At 41.9% G+C, this 15,424-nt stretch overlaps 1 protein-coding gene across 2 annotated transcripts in view; it reads right to left on the bottom strand.

Moving 5' to 3' along the window:
* Positions 1–15,424, bottom strand: part of PIGK (phosphatidylinositol glycan anchor biosynthesis class K) — a 120,212-nt gene that overhangs the window by 39,345 nt on the left and 65,443 nt on the right. The window contains exon 10 of one of the 2 annotated variants that reach the window (XM_077824985.1): positions 13,775–13,861. The exons of the other annotated variant lie outside the window; for it this stretch is intronic. Within the exon in view, the coding sequence (XP_077681111.1) occupies positions 13,783–13,861 (79 nt within the window). The 3' untranslated portion in view covers positions 13,775–13,782. Of the gene's footprint in view, positions 1–13,774; positions 13,862–15,424 lie in introns of those variants that run through there. 2 annotated transcript variants of the gene reach the window in all.

The following is a 15,424-nucleotide window of genomic DNA, read 5'->3' as shown; positions in this document are numbered from 1 at the left end:
TCACTCTCCTGAGGATAACACAGAGAGATAAAGAACGGATGTTGTTTGAACGCCAGCAAACATACACTGCAATGCTTTGTTCTACAATGATTCCCGAGTACATGCTACTGGCCTGGAGTGGTAAAATGTCCTACCATGGTGGACGGAATAAGGCTGCCCTCCCCAGAAACCTTTTGCAAAGGCTTTGGGAGTACATCCAAAAGAGCCGCAAATGCCAGGGCAAATTAATCCTTTCACATGCTTGCTTTTAAACCATGTATGCTATTTTAAAAGGTACACTCACCAGAGGTCCCGTCTCCGCCTGGCGGGTCCAGGAGGCAGCCTTGGGTGGGTTCGGGGGGTACTGGCTCCAGGTCCAGGGTGAGAAACAGTTCCTGGCTGTCGGGAAAAGCGGTTTCTCCGCTTGCTTGCTGTGAGCTATCTTACTCGTCCCCAAAACCTGCTTCTGTGTTGCCTCCATCTCCATTGAAGGAGTCAAACAACACAGCTAGGGTAGTGGTGGCTGAACCCCCTAAAATGACATGCAGCTCATCATAGAAGCGGCATGTTTGGGGCTCTGACCTGGTGCGGCCGTTTGCCTCTCTGGTTTTCTGGTAGGCTTGCCTCAGCTCCTTAAGTTTCACACGGCACTGCTTCGGGACCCTGTTATGGCCTCTGTCCTTCATGCCCTGGGAGATTTTGACAAATGTTTGGCATTTCAAAAACTGGAACATAGTTCTGATAGCATGGATTCCTTTCCGCATACAGTGATCAGATCCTGTACCTCCCGTTCAGTCCATGCTGGAGCTCTTTTGCGATTCTGGGACTCCATCATGGTCATCTCTGCTGACGAGCTCTGCACTCACCTGCAGCTTGCCACGCTGGCCAAACAGGAAATTGAAATTCAAAAGTTCGCGGGCCTTTTCTTGTCTACCTGTCCAATGCATCTGTGTTGAGAGTGCTGTCCAGAGCGGTCACAATGGAGCTCTCTGGGATAGCTCCCGGAGGTCAATACCATCTAATTCATCCACAGTACCCTAAATTCGACCCGGCAAGGCCGATTTCAGCGCTAATCCCCTTGTCGGGGATGGAGTAAGGAAATCGATTTTAAGAGCCCTTTAAATCGAAAAAAAGGGCTTCGTCGTGTGGACAGGTGCAGGGTTAAATCGATTTAATGCTGCTAAATTCGACCTCAACTCCTAGTGTAGACCAGGGCTAAGGAAACTCAAATGTGACACCACCACAGGCAAGAGGATAAATCATTCTCCTTCCCTTCTCTGCCAAAAATGCCAATCAGTGCCAGCTGCGGTGGCGAGTTTAACAATGCAACCACTTGTCCACTCTGAATTGGAGTAAGACCTTCAGCTGGCTACCCTGTTGATATGCTGCTGACACTGTACACTAGGTTTCCTTGTCATTAAACCCAGATAGAGCAGTTTCCTTGCTCTCATAGTGACAGACAGAGAGAGATGACCCAGAAAGAGATCCAGTTAGCATAAGATCTCTCTAGGAAAGAAAAAGGTGAAGCTGATTAGTAGGGAAAACCATTCTGAGGAACTCATTGAGTCTAAACCTGCTCCAATGTGTACACTTATGTACACTTTCAAAGTGGATTTCAATCTTGGAGCCTCACTAGACAGCTCTCTGCTCCTGGATCCCCAGCTACCAACAATGGCCAGAAATACTCTCATCTTCAGCTGACCAGAAAATTGAGCTCTTTCGTCTCCTGTACAGCACCTGCTATAGGTCATAGAATCATAGAATATCAGGGTTGGAAGGGACCTCAGGAGGTCATCTAGTCCAACCCCCTGCTCAAAAGCAGGACCCATCCCCAATTAAATCATCCCAGCCAGGGCTTTGTCATGCCTGACCTTAAAAACTTCTAAGGAAGGAGATTCCACCACCTCCCTAGGCAACACATTCCAGTGTTTCACCACCCTCCTAGTGAAAAAGTTTTTCCTAATATCCAACCTAAACCTCCCCCACTGCAACTTGAGACTATTACTCCTTGTCCTGTCCTCTTCCACCACTCAGAATAGTCTAGAACCATCCTCTCTGGAACTACCTCTCAGGTAGTTGAAAGCAGCTATCAAATCCCCCCTCATTCTTCTCTTCCGCAGACTAAACAATCCCAGTTCGCTCAGCCTCTCCTCATAACTCATGTGTTCCAGACCCCTAATCATTTTTGTTGCCCTTCGCTGGACTCTCTCCAATTTCTCCACATCCTTCTTGTAGTGTGGGGCCCAAAACTGGACACAGTACTCCAGATGAGGCCTCACCAATGTCGAATAGAGGGGGATGATCACGTCCCTCGATCTGCTCGCTATGCCCCTACTTATACATCCCAAAATGCCATTGGCCTTTTGGCAACAAGGGCACACTGCTGACTCATATCCAGCTTCTTGTCCACTGTCACCCCTAGGTCCTTTTCCGCAGAACTGCTGCCTAGCCATTCGGTCCCTAGTCTGTAGCTGTGCATTGGGTTCTTCCGTCCTAAGTGCAGGACCCTGCACTTATCCTTATTGAACCTCATCAGATTTCTTTTGGCCCAATCCTCCAATTTGTCTAGGTCCCTCTGTATCCTATTCCTGCCCTCCAGCGTATCTACCACTCCTCCCAGTTTAGTATCATCTGCAAATTTGCTGAGAGTGCAATCCACACCATCCTCCAGATCATTTATGAAGATATTGAACAAAACCGGCCCCAGGACCGACCCCTGGGGCACTCCACTTGACACCGGCTGCCAACTAGACATGGAGCCATTGATCACTACCCGTTGAGCCCGACAATCTAGCCAACTTTCTACCCACCTTATAGTGCATTCATCCAGCCCATACTTCTTTAACTTGCTGACAAGAATACTGTGGGAGACCGTGTCAAAAGACCGTATCAAAAGGTCACCAGTGCTTTGGTTACTTCTTTGGTTGGAAACATGGTGCGTCTGGGACTAACCACCTAGGCTGCTCAGTCTCTTCATCTAGTGCAGAATGCAGCTGCCTATCCCTCTGAGTAGGGAAGAATTGTGAAAGCATATCACTGGCTGGTTACCAGCAAAACTCAAGGTGCTGGTTGTCTTTTGGGAGCCACAATGAACAGCTCACCCCATGGTTCAATATAGAACTGTTCCTTGTTTTAACCATCCCTTTGAACAGAACATTCAGTTTAAGATTGAGTTAGGCATGCTTGTAGGAGAGGAGTATCACTATATCATTGTATTAAACATTAGTACCAAAAATATGGCCTTGTTCTTCCATGGCCCTATGTAAACATAATTCTGACAATTATTCTGGAAACAAATTAACCTGTAGGCAGGGAAGGATGAGGACAGGCAATAATAAGAAAAGGAAAACAAATTTAAAAGGGTTTTTTTGAACATCTCTCTATTCAGCAGTGTGAACCACCCCATCTTCTTCCGCCTGCACCCCCTGCCCAGCCCCTTCTTCTTCTTGCCCCTATGTACATTTTGGAATTTTCCTGTTTCAGCTGGAGGGAAAGACTGAGGTAGTCTCTTGGGGGCTGTTTGCTGCAACAAATTCTTAGTACAAAAGCCAATCAGGGCAGAAGAATTGGAGTAGTCAGAGTAATATGCATAATCACTGTGTGATTTTTCAGAAATAACTCCACTGATTATGCAAATCTCTGTACTCTGATTGGCTAGCTGTCATTATTAGCCCACTAGGACATAAGGATCTGCATCCGTTATAGTTATTAAGAAATAACCATACAGTGATTATGCAAATCTGATATCCACAACCAGAGTGCAGAGAATTGTACAAGAGAAAAAAAACCTCTAGTTATCCATCAGCAGCTGTACAGCATCCCTGAACTCTGCCTGGCTGAGACAATACCATTTGATTGGAACTGCACAGAAACTGTTAATATCTCTGCTACAAACTAAGGTAACTGCCCTAGAATCCCTGCTTTTCATACCCTTTGACAACTGTGGATATATTTTATGGCACTGCTGTTCTTTATACCTCAATGGGGATGGGGTTGGCATGGGGTTCACTTATAACAACTATGGCTTTGATCCTGCAAGTTCTTGCAAGGTGTGCAGCAGGAAGTGAGATGCTGTCATAGTTCAGATCAAGTCTCAGTAGAGACTATGAGTGGGCATATAGCCAAGAGTCCTCTATGGCGTGGAGATCCAAATCCACAAAGTGAAAATCTCAAACTACTTGTGCATCCAATCTCTTACTCTCTCATGTCCACAGGCCAAGAGAGGGTCGGGTTGTGGTGGAAAATTGATTCGTCTGACAAGACAGGGCTAAGTGCAGTCCTCAGGAAACCAAATCAGGTTTTTGGTTGTGTGTGTCCCTCTTTGGGCTTTCTAGTACACGCGTATGCTGTACCATGTTATACCTAGCCATCAGGACTACACAAGAACTTTGCTATTTCTCTCCTATAGATGAGACTTCTTGATCATGTGAGCTTCTGTTTTTTGCATGCTTTTATATAAACTGGATAAAAGTAAAGGTTCTCTGATCTTGAAGGAAGTTGCAGCAACCAGAATGTTGATACTCCTGTTTGAAAAAATCTCCAAAGACACATTTTAGTAAAGCAGAACTTCACTAACTTACGCTAATAACTGATCTGAGAATAACCACTGTGAATCAACAAATTTTGAGAATTAGCAAGTTAGTGAATAAAACCATTTAGAAAGTTCATAACAAATTTACTTTGCTCATTTGGCATGTGCAGTCCAATTTTCATTATTTATGATACTACACTGTACCAGTAAACCTACTGTATAATATTTTGTAAAATGCATGAGGTTTTACTAAGACGAGGGCCCCTTATGGCTCCATATTCACAGATCTTTCCTGACAAGAAGGGGGGGGGAGGGGAGGGCTTGCTTTTATAAACTCTTTGTGAATTATGGAACATGGAGGTTAGTGAAGTAACTAAGTTATGGGCCCAAGGATGGATGGATTTCTCTCTCACTTTTGGGGGAGGGAGGGGCTTGTATGTATGATTTTACAAAAGCCTTTCTAGACATTTTTCTTCCAGCTTCCTTCCCCTCTGATCAGGCTTAGAGGTGTTCAGCATGATAAATAGTTTGTTACAGAGCAGTCCTATTTTTCTAATGGCATTCTGATGCATGTATTATAGCATCTGCATCCTTGGCTCTGCTCTGAGGGAGCCAAGACAGAGCTACTGCTATGGTCTCAGTTGAGAACTGTGTATATGTTGTGATATTAAGCATGTCTATTATGGGTGTCATTCCACTTAACTCAAAAAGTGTGCAACCTTCTGACAAGCTCCTAGGCACTATGGTAATACATATAAATAATAAATTAATTAACAACAACCACGATCATCATAGGAAAGTACTTCCTTATTTAGTGTCTTCACTTAACATTCATACCATGTCTTTATCCGGGTTCAGTTCAGAACAGGTTTCAAAGACCTATGGGCTGATGTACACTAGAAAACTTGTACCAGTATAACTAGGTCAGTTGGGGGAGTCACTTTTTTAACTTATACAGTTATAATAGTATAAGCCCTAGTGCAGATTAAGTTATACCACTGTCAATGTACCTTACGCTATTAGAGCTTATTTCACTTTCGTAGCTGCAGGGTTTTCCTTTTCTGAGGGAGGGCACTGAGGATGAGCACTGAGGATGGGAGAGGCATGATAGGAGAGGCTGGCTCTTTTCTGCTTTTCTTCATTCAAGGGCTGCCCTGCTTTCTCTTCTCCATTTCAAAGTGGAAGAAAAGACCAGGTTAGAAGAAATAACACCTCCCACCATGGTCATCCTGACTCCGCTTGTCCTCTTCACAGCGAGATCAAAGAAAGCTAGCACTAGTACCTCCTCAGGAGAACACCCTAAAGCAGAGCCTGGTGGTATGCATCTATTCTGAGAGAAGATGGACATCAGGGAAAAAATAACTGGACTCTGCTGTGGAAAACTACTTATCTTATTGAGCCCCTCAGGGACTTCTCAGTTGATGGAAGTGTGCTGGATCACAGTTGATGTATTTTTTGGACTATAATTTCACAAAATCTGCTAGCTTCACCATTTAGTTCATTTATATTTCACACTCGGATCTTTATAAAATTAAAAGCTAATTTACTTTAATGCAGGCTTCTTTGTGCTTTTATCTTCTTTTAAAATAATTCTATTATCAACACACAGACACTCTGAATTAATTAATTTTCCAACAAGCAATAGGCCTTTCTGTCCCAATTGAGCATGACAGCAGACTACTGCCAACAGTGTCAATACAAGCTAGCACACTAACATATAAAAACAGTATTCCAGTATGCCTGACATCTGGTAATGTAGAGCATAAGGAGATTTTGATTCTCATGAAGGAGAGGGGAGAGAGATACGAAATCAGAGGAGAATTAGAAAATAGCAAGAAATATCAAAAGAATATCTTGAAAACATTCCATTTGAACGTGTAGCGGGGTGGTCACCCGCTCTCTGGTCTGGAAAGGGTTACAGTCAGCCCTGGGAGAGGGCTGGAGCTGCAGGCTAAAAGCTAGGCTGATTGGGGAAGAAGCCACAGCAGGGCCACGCCCCAATCAGACCTCAGCTGGCCCTGATAAAAGGGCTATGAGCCAGGAGCTAGACACACACTCCCTCCAGCTTCAGAGGGAGAAAGACCTAGCTGCCTGGGAGCTGAGGGTGCAGGCAACTGAGCCGTGCTGGGGAAAGCTGAGAGGAGCCCCGCTTAGCAACTCCCCAAGCTGCAGGCCTTGTCAAAGGCCAAACCAGGTACTGGGGTTGCAGAGGCTGCAGCCCAGGGTTTAGGCAAAGGCAGCAGGCTAAAACCCCGCTTTGCCAATGATGAATGGCTTGTACACTGCAGTCTGCCTCAGTGAGCGGGGGCTAGAGGGTGACTGGCAGTAGCCATAGACTGAGGCGAGGTGGGGATAGAGGGTTGGAGGTTCCCCTGGGTGGGGAGACCCAGAGAGAGCGTGTACTGCCAGGGGGCAGCACCCAAGATAAAGGGGCACCGGGGTCTGGGAGGGACATGGTGGCCTAAGGCAAGTGGGACACTGGCCTGCAGAGGGCACTCTGAAGGCTAAAGAGCTAATTCCCAGAACGACCAGCGGGAGGCGCCACACCGGTGACTCTCGCCGTGCTACAGAAAGCAACTTCTGTATTGCCGCTGTGATGGCTCTTAGACAAGGGGAAGGGAGCAGAAGCCATAGAAAGTGAAGGTAATCTAGTAAAATGTGTCAAGATATTTAGTAAGGAAGCAGATTTGTTATTTACATAGTGTCATGAAGGCACATGCTGTTTTGCAATAGGAAGGAAGTACTAAAGAAAGAACTAAATCCCTATCACCAAGAGATGGCATATTTTTAATACTCATGAGTATGGCCAGATTCTGGTATAACACTGAGAACAACATGTGGTCACTATAGCTCATATGATTCACTGCAAAAGAGGAGGGCTTTCAGGAATCTTTTAAGAGTTGGAAAGGATGGGACTTGGTAAACAGGACATGCCAGAACATGTGTTGCTTTGAGACTGCAAAATACTGAATAATCGTCTAGCAGATTGTGGGCTAGCAAGGATAGACATTTGTTCCTTTGCTAAAAGTCACCAGCTTTGTTGGTCTACACTGACTGAGTAGCTGTTCCAGGCATAAGAGCAGAACGACAGAAGAAATGCTGCAAGTGACAACAAAGTCACTATGTGGTAGCAGGATGCAAAGAGTAGTAATGGCCTGAGACAGATATCCAGAGTGAAAGAGAAAACAGTGGGGGTGAAAATATTAATTTAAATTCTTGTCTGGCACCAATAGCTTTACTGTCTATAAATACATGAACAAGTTTGCATCTGGCAATAAAAACAAAACAAAATATCAGTGCTTTATGCACCACATCAGAGAAAGTTATTAGGTTCCCCATTAAAGAGACTGAAATGGGCTATATCTGGTTTGAATGAATAGTTTTTAAAACTGACCACTGAGAAATTTATGTACTCTATCGAGACTAGAGAAAATTAAGAATTAAACCTTAGTTTAATGCCATCTCCTTGCTCCACCTGCCAAGTCCTAGCTTTACATGTTCTTAAACAGGATAGGTTTAGATGGTAAGAGTATCATGCAGCATCAACCATCATGCAAAGCACCAAACCATGGAAAGCATTACTCCTCCCTGGAGAAAGTACAATTAAACTCCACAATGGGTGCTAATCAAACTCTTTTCTTATCTTTCCAGCACGTGAATGTTTCACCTACAGATACACTCAACTATATTATTTGACTAAAATGGGGGAATATTAAAAAAGTAAAGTAAGTGTTTCAAAGAGATTCCTTACAGAACTTCTCCTTTACCCCTATCCGTTTTCACAGTTAGATAGATGAATATTCAGGGGATCTAAGAATATATTTCAGCGCAAAACACTTTGTGCTAACATATTTTGTCGTAGGTAAGTGCAAATATCACATACACGTGCCTATCAGAACATGTGATGTACCTCATCCTGTGCACTAAATGCTTCAGTTTTAACTATGTGGTGCACCTAGTACTCAACACAATTTCACTCACTTCCATTTCACTGTACCTTGGTAAACTGGACAGCTGGCATCTTACCTTGGGCGACCTTGCATGACTGTCTAGCAGAATGCTAATGTGTATCTTTTGCAGATCATTACTGTGGACCCCTCAAAGTCACGTCTTTTAATGGGCAAGAGATTAGCGCATATTCAAGGATGAGGGAGTTATGGCTACAATGGAAATATGCAGACAACTCATGATTCATGAATATTGCCAGGCATACCAAGATCTGTTAGTAGGGGAATTTGCTCCATGACGCTTATAGGACCTCATTCAGTAGTGGCGTGGCATTAAAGATGTTTTAAAAAGAAGATAATCTATAAAGCAATATGTAAACAATACATTCATTTTATCTAGACGATAATGAAAATGTATACTTCAGACAGAAAAGATCTTTGAAATTATGAAAAAAGGGATGTCACCTCTCTATATACCAATATCCCTCACAATGATGGCATTCAGCCTGCCTCAAATTTTTACAAGATAATGGACAACATTCAGATATCCACCACAAACATCACCAAACTCATCCATTTCATCCTCACCCATAACAATTTCACATTTAACACACACTTTGTCCAAGTGTTTGGGAACAGCCCTGGGGACTCAGATGATTCCCCAGTATGTCAACTTCTTCATGGACCACCTTGAAGAAGAATTTCTGGACAAATGCACCACAAAATCAATGATATACCTGAGATACATCAATAATATTTTTATCTTCTATACAGCCAGCCTAAATTCCCTCACAGATTTCCACCACAACTTCAACCACCACCACCCTCCATTAAACTCTCTCTAGAACACTCCCACACTAGCATCAACTTCCTGGACACCCAATCAGCTTCAATAATGGAACCCTAAAGACACTATTTACAAGAAACCCATGGGTCACCACACTTAACACACCAAGAAATCTGTTTATGTACAGCCAGGGACTCAGATACCACATAATATGTTCTGAGGCAGTGGTTCTCAGCCCATGTGACATCCTCAGGGCCATACAGATATTATTGGATGCAGCCAATAGGTTGAGCACCACTGCTCTGAGGAGAAAGTTCGAAATATAACATCTTCACACACTTAAACTGCCTTCATGAAGCAAGGACACTCCACCAGAGAAATAGATCACACCATGAAACAGACCACACAAGTATCCTGAGAAAACCTGCTTCAATATAGAAATAATACCCTCTCCAACCTTACCACCCCACACACGAACCCATACGGCATATCATTGAACAACTACAACCCATATTCAACGGGGACCATATCCTGAAAGAAATCTTTCCTAATCCCCTTCTTCTGGCCCTCAGAAAGAAACCCAACCTCATCATCAGAAGCAAACTCCAACAGAGCAGGACATACCAACTCAAAGCAGAACCAGACTCTGCCAGAATAAAAGATACAAAACCTGTAGACCTACCTCCACTGCTATGATGATCAACACCCCCCATCCAACACGCCTTTCAAGATCCATGGGTCTTACACATGTCTATCACAACATGTGGTGTACCTCATCCAGTGCACTGAATGCTTCAGTATCAACTATGTTACTGGGGGTCATAGTGGATCACAAGCTAAATATGAGTTAACAGCGTAACACTATTGCAAACATCATTCTGGAAGTACTAGCAGGGGCGTTGTAAGCAAGACACAAGAAGTAATTCTTCCACTCTACTCCACGCTGATTAGGCCAGAATTGGAGTATTGTGTTCAGTTCTGGGCACCTCATCTCAGGAAAGATGTGGACAAATTGGAGAAAGTCCAGAGAAGAGCAACAAAAATGATTACATATCTAGAAAACAACATGAAGGTAAAAAAATGGATTTGTTTAGTCTGGAGAAGAGAAGACTGAGAGGGGACATGATAACAGTTTTTAAGTACATAAAATGTTGTTACAAGGAGGGGGTGGGAATTGTTTTCCTTAACCTCTGAGGATAGAATAAGAAGCAATGGGCTTATATTGCAGCAAGGGCGATTCAGGTTGGATATTAGGAAAAACTTTGTCAGTACTGGAATAAATTGCCTAGGGAGGTTGTGGAATCTCCATCATTGGATATTTTTTAGGAGCAGGTTAGACAAACACTGTTAGGGGTGGTCTAGATAATACTTAGTCCTGCCATGAGTGCAGGGAACTGGACTAGATGACCTCTCAAGGTCCCTTCCAGTTCTACAATTGTATGATTTTATGTGGGTGAAACCAGACAATCACTATGCTCTCAAAATGAACTCCCACAGAAAAATGATAAAAGACAAAAACACCACATCACTTGTGAGTGAACACTTTTCATAAAGCGATCACTCTATATCTGACCTCAGTCCTCCTACTCAAAGGAAACCTGCACAATGCCTTCAAAAGACAAGCATGGGCACGTAAATTCATAACTTTGCTAGATACTAAAAAACATGGACTGAATAGAGACACTTATTACAACAATTTATAACTCACTTACCCCTCCCTTTAGCTTCCCTCTCCCCTAACCCCACAAGGTTTGGAGAGGTGTTATGGGCCACTTCACCTTGTATCGTCCCCTGAAATGGGTGTTAACTACTTATGCTAAACAATCTGTTCCACCTTGTGTTCTGTGCCACTCTGAGTGCCTTTTCGTGACCTGAACAAGAGCTCTGTGTAAGCTTGAAATCTTGTCTACGTCTCTCTCTATCTCTATCTCACCAACACAAGTTGGTCCGCTAAAAAGATAAAGACAGGTTTCAGAGTAGCAGCCGTGTTAGTCTGTATTCACAAAAAGAAAAAGAGTACTTGTGGCACCTTAGGTACTAACAAATTTATTAGAGCCTAAGCTTTCATGAGCTACAGCTCACTTCATCGGATGCATTCAGTGGAAAATACCGTGGGGAGATTTATATACACAGAGAAAATGAAACAATGGGTATTACCATACACTCTGTAAGGAGAGTAATCACTTAAGATGAGCTAATACCAGCTTGGGGGGGGGGGGGGAGAGAACGACTTTTTGTAGTGATAATCAAGGTGGGCCATTTCCACAGTTGACAAGAAGGTCTGAGGAACAGTGGGGGGGGGGGGAAATAAACATGGGGGAATAGTTTTACTTTGTGTAATGACCTTTACACAAAGTAAAACTATACCCCCCCCCCGCCCCCATTCCTCAGACCTTCCTGTCAACTGTGGAAATGGCCCACCTTGATTATCACTACAAGGTTTCTCCCCCGCCGCTCTCCAGCTGGTATTAGCTCATCTTAAGTGATCACTCTCCTTACAGCGTGTATGGTAACACCCATTGTTTCATTTTCTCTGTGTATATAAATCTCCCCACTGTATTTTCCACTGAATGCATCTGATGAAGTGAGCTGTAGCTCATGAAAGCTTAGGCTCAAATAAATGTTAGTCTTCAAGGTGCCACAAGTACTCCTTTTCTTTTTTTAAAAAGATAAAATGCCTCAGTCACCTGGTCTCTCTAATGTAAGATAATAGTTAGTTGGTGTCTCAGCTAACAAACCAGTGGTCTCTGTTTAATACTCAGGTTAGGTTCCTTCATTCCTAAAACAGCAGGGTTTGGGAGAGACAGAAGGCAAGGAGTGCCCTAAGTCACTCTCACTGTCTGCCAAATTCTCCAGCAAACTCAATAATGCTGCTGACAGACTCTGGATGCAGCACTGAACAGCCCTTCTGTTTAGTAGCGTGGAAGAGGAAAAAATTGCAGAGCTCCTTGGTGCTTCAAAAGAGCTTTGATGAATGCTTTCTTCTACTCCTACTAGCAAACTAAATAATCCCAGGTGAGAATAAATCCACAACCAGTTACAGCTTTACTTTAAATTTGATATCTCTTTATAGTTAAGAATAATTTGAGATTTAAAATAATACTTAAGGTCACAAATTGTTTTGGAAATAATCACCATTTAATTCACAATCTCTTTTTTAATGAATGGAAGCAAGATACAAAACAAGGCTAAGAAATGAGAACACTGGAGGAAACTATTTCTATTGAGAATAATATTAGCATGTTCTGAGTTTAAAACATTGCTTCTTTTTAATAACAGCATAAAGACTGAAGTCTATCCACTGTGGCTCTTCACTGCCTGACTGCTCATGGCATCTTGCACATCCCATTATAGTTGGGATACATCCTAAGCTTTGCCTCTTCTACTCATGACAATACTCACAACAGTCCATCAAAAGCATCACTTCATTCTCCACCTTTGCTCCTTGTGCTTGCTTAACAGGAAAAAAGGTGATGAAAACAAAAAAGTCAACACCGCCCAAAAACCTGACTGAATTTCAATGAAATCTTAACAAATATAAAAAAAAAAATAAAAAAAAACCCAGAGAGTCACAACTATCAGTCAGAAGGCTCTAATACTATTTTGACAACAATACTGCTATAAACAATATGGTACACGCAGCTGCACCTAGACAAGCCTATTAGCTAAAAGTTTCAGGAACAATTATCAGCAGTGCAGTAGTTAATAATTATATGGGACCAAACACCATAATCTATCAGAACATGGAGAGTCACCAAAATCAACAGTGAGCTGTTCTTAAAAACTAATAGGTTGTGCCAGGATATGAATACTGACCATTAAATGCTTATAACTAGGATTTACACTTATCAACCCATTAAGATCATCCTTTCATCCCACCATTTCTGCCTGGCTTGCTTCAGATTCAAGAGAACTGTTGTGCATCAGTTTATACTGTCAAGGCTTACTTTGCAACCAGATTTCAGAGTAACAGCCGTGTTAGTCTCGTATTCGCAAAAAGAAAAGGAGTTCTTGTGGCACCTTAGAGACTAACCAATTTATCTGAGTATAAGCTTTCGTGAGCTACAGCTCACTTCATCGGATGCATTCAGTGGAAAATACTGTAAATGTTTATTATCATGAGAAGATTTGCATTTTATATTATATTTATAATATTGCATATTATGCTAACCAGAGAAAAAATGCAAATCTTCTGATGATAATCAACATTTACAGTATTTTCCACTGAATGCATCCGATGAAGTGAGCTGTAGCTCACGAAAGCTTATGCTCAAATAAATTGGTTAGTCTCTAAGGTGCCACAAGTACTCCTTTTCTTTTTGCAACCAGAAGCATTTTTAATTTTTTTAAATTAGATTCTCATTTTGCTTAGATTTACAGAGTAAGTTTTTCACAACGATCTTAAGTTCTCACATTTTCTTCACCTACAGTATATAGTTCTATTTTCCCAGTTCATGAATCATGCAATGTACCAGCTCAGCTCTAATTTCTCACGGGACTGTTGGCTCCATCACAAGAGTCAGCTCGCTACTTTGGTGTCAGAGTAGTGGTGGCAACTTCATCAGATCCAGTTTTACATCTTCCTTTGGGATTTTAGACTTCCTACTACTTATGGCCCTGTGAGAAAAACATTGTAAATGTAGATCATTGGTCTCTGTGCTTTTACTGACAATAGCAACTCTGTTGTAGTGCTGACAAAATATTAGTTTGTCAGCATTTCTATCTATCTCATTTTGCAAGGGTATATAAGTTGGCTATAGAATTGTAGTCAAGATTGAAATTTAGCATACAAATACTTTTTCCTTTACGAAACTGTGGGAGAAAAAAAGTCGCTGATCAGCAGTGTTAAACTACAGGAATGAGAGAAAAAGGTTAGTGATGTCAAATATACTTTTACATTCCTATAAATATTCACAAGACTTCATTCCAGTACAAATAGTGGGTAAGCCAGTAAGTCCAAAATACCCCCTAGTAGTCTGGACATTTTGAAAAGGAACAGCTATATTCTAAAATGTGATTTACTGTATTGTAACTATACAGCTAGGTCTGCCCTGAAAAATAAACGCAGCATTTGATCCTCTTGGATAAAACACTACCAGTGGTATATATACAGAGAAAAGAACACAGATACAGAGAGGATTCAGAGGCAGTGTACTATAGAATTTAGCTAACCATGTTTTTCCTTTTTAAAGAGGATTTTGTTTATAATGGTTCCTTTCTATAAACTACCATAAGTACACCACATACTGCCATGCCAGAAAGAATTTAGGACAGTATCCTGTCTCCACCAATGGCCAATATGGCATGCTTCAGAAGGCCTAAGTGACTTTCCCCAATGCACTTCAATGTTCAATGTTATACTCCTGAGAATGTTAGGATGGGCATTTTTGGGGGGGGTCCCCCCCGCTGCACAGGAAGTTCATCTGTCTTTTTAAGGTTCTGTCAATCTTATCTCCCAGACTGTGATTTTCAGTAATTTATGGAGGAATTCTGTATTTATTTGCTTGGTTTTTGTTTGGATTTTTAGTAACAGACCAAACTGAAAAATCCAAACTCATTGCTATAATATATTCACTCAAGCCAAGAGACTTCAGGCTATTGGACCATGGATTAACTAATAGTTGATCCTAAAGAAGAGTCAACCTTCCTCTCAATATTGCCATTATACAGTTTGCTTTCCTATCTTTATTTATTCAGTATTTCAAAATATGAATTACAATGATGAGTCAGTTTCATTGCAATTCTACTGATCTCTGCTTAAGATAATATGAACTGAAATGGAATATAAAATGATCCAGTATACAAGTTCCCCATGACATACTGATGGGTGAATGGATTCCCCCACAGCCAAGATTTTTTCTTTCTGAGGATAACGGAAATCAAACTCCCTAAGCAGATATGCCTACTCATTCACAGGGTTATTCACAGTTAGCTCCACTTCTAGGCAGCATTTTATATGGCTCACTGTAAAAGTAAAGAGATTAAAGCATTTAATGCTAAGGAGCTTTTTTTGAAATCACTGTTTATTTCCAACCCTACATTCGTACAAAGTCCATTATGTTCAAATCCTGCAACGTGGCAACATCTTAATCATTAACATTTTAAATACGAAGCAATTTTTAAAACCCTTGTGATTTTCATTATAAATTAATAAATGCAAAAAGCCACTTTTCTGCAACG

The sequence above is a fragment of the Eretmochelys imbricata genome, chromosome 8 (assembly GCF_965152235.1).
Source record: "Eretmochelys imbricata isolate rEreImb1 chromosome 8, rEreImb1.hap1, whole genome shotgun sequence".
In the NCBI taxonomy this organism is placed as follows: domain Eukaryota; kingdom Metazoa; phylum Chordata; order Testudines; family Cheloniidae; genus Eretmochelys; species Eretmochelys imbricata.
Note: the sequence above shows the minus strand (reverse complement) of the source record. Positions and strands in the feature narration are given on the sequence as shown.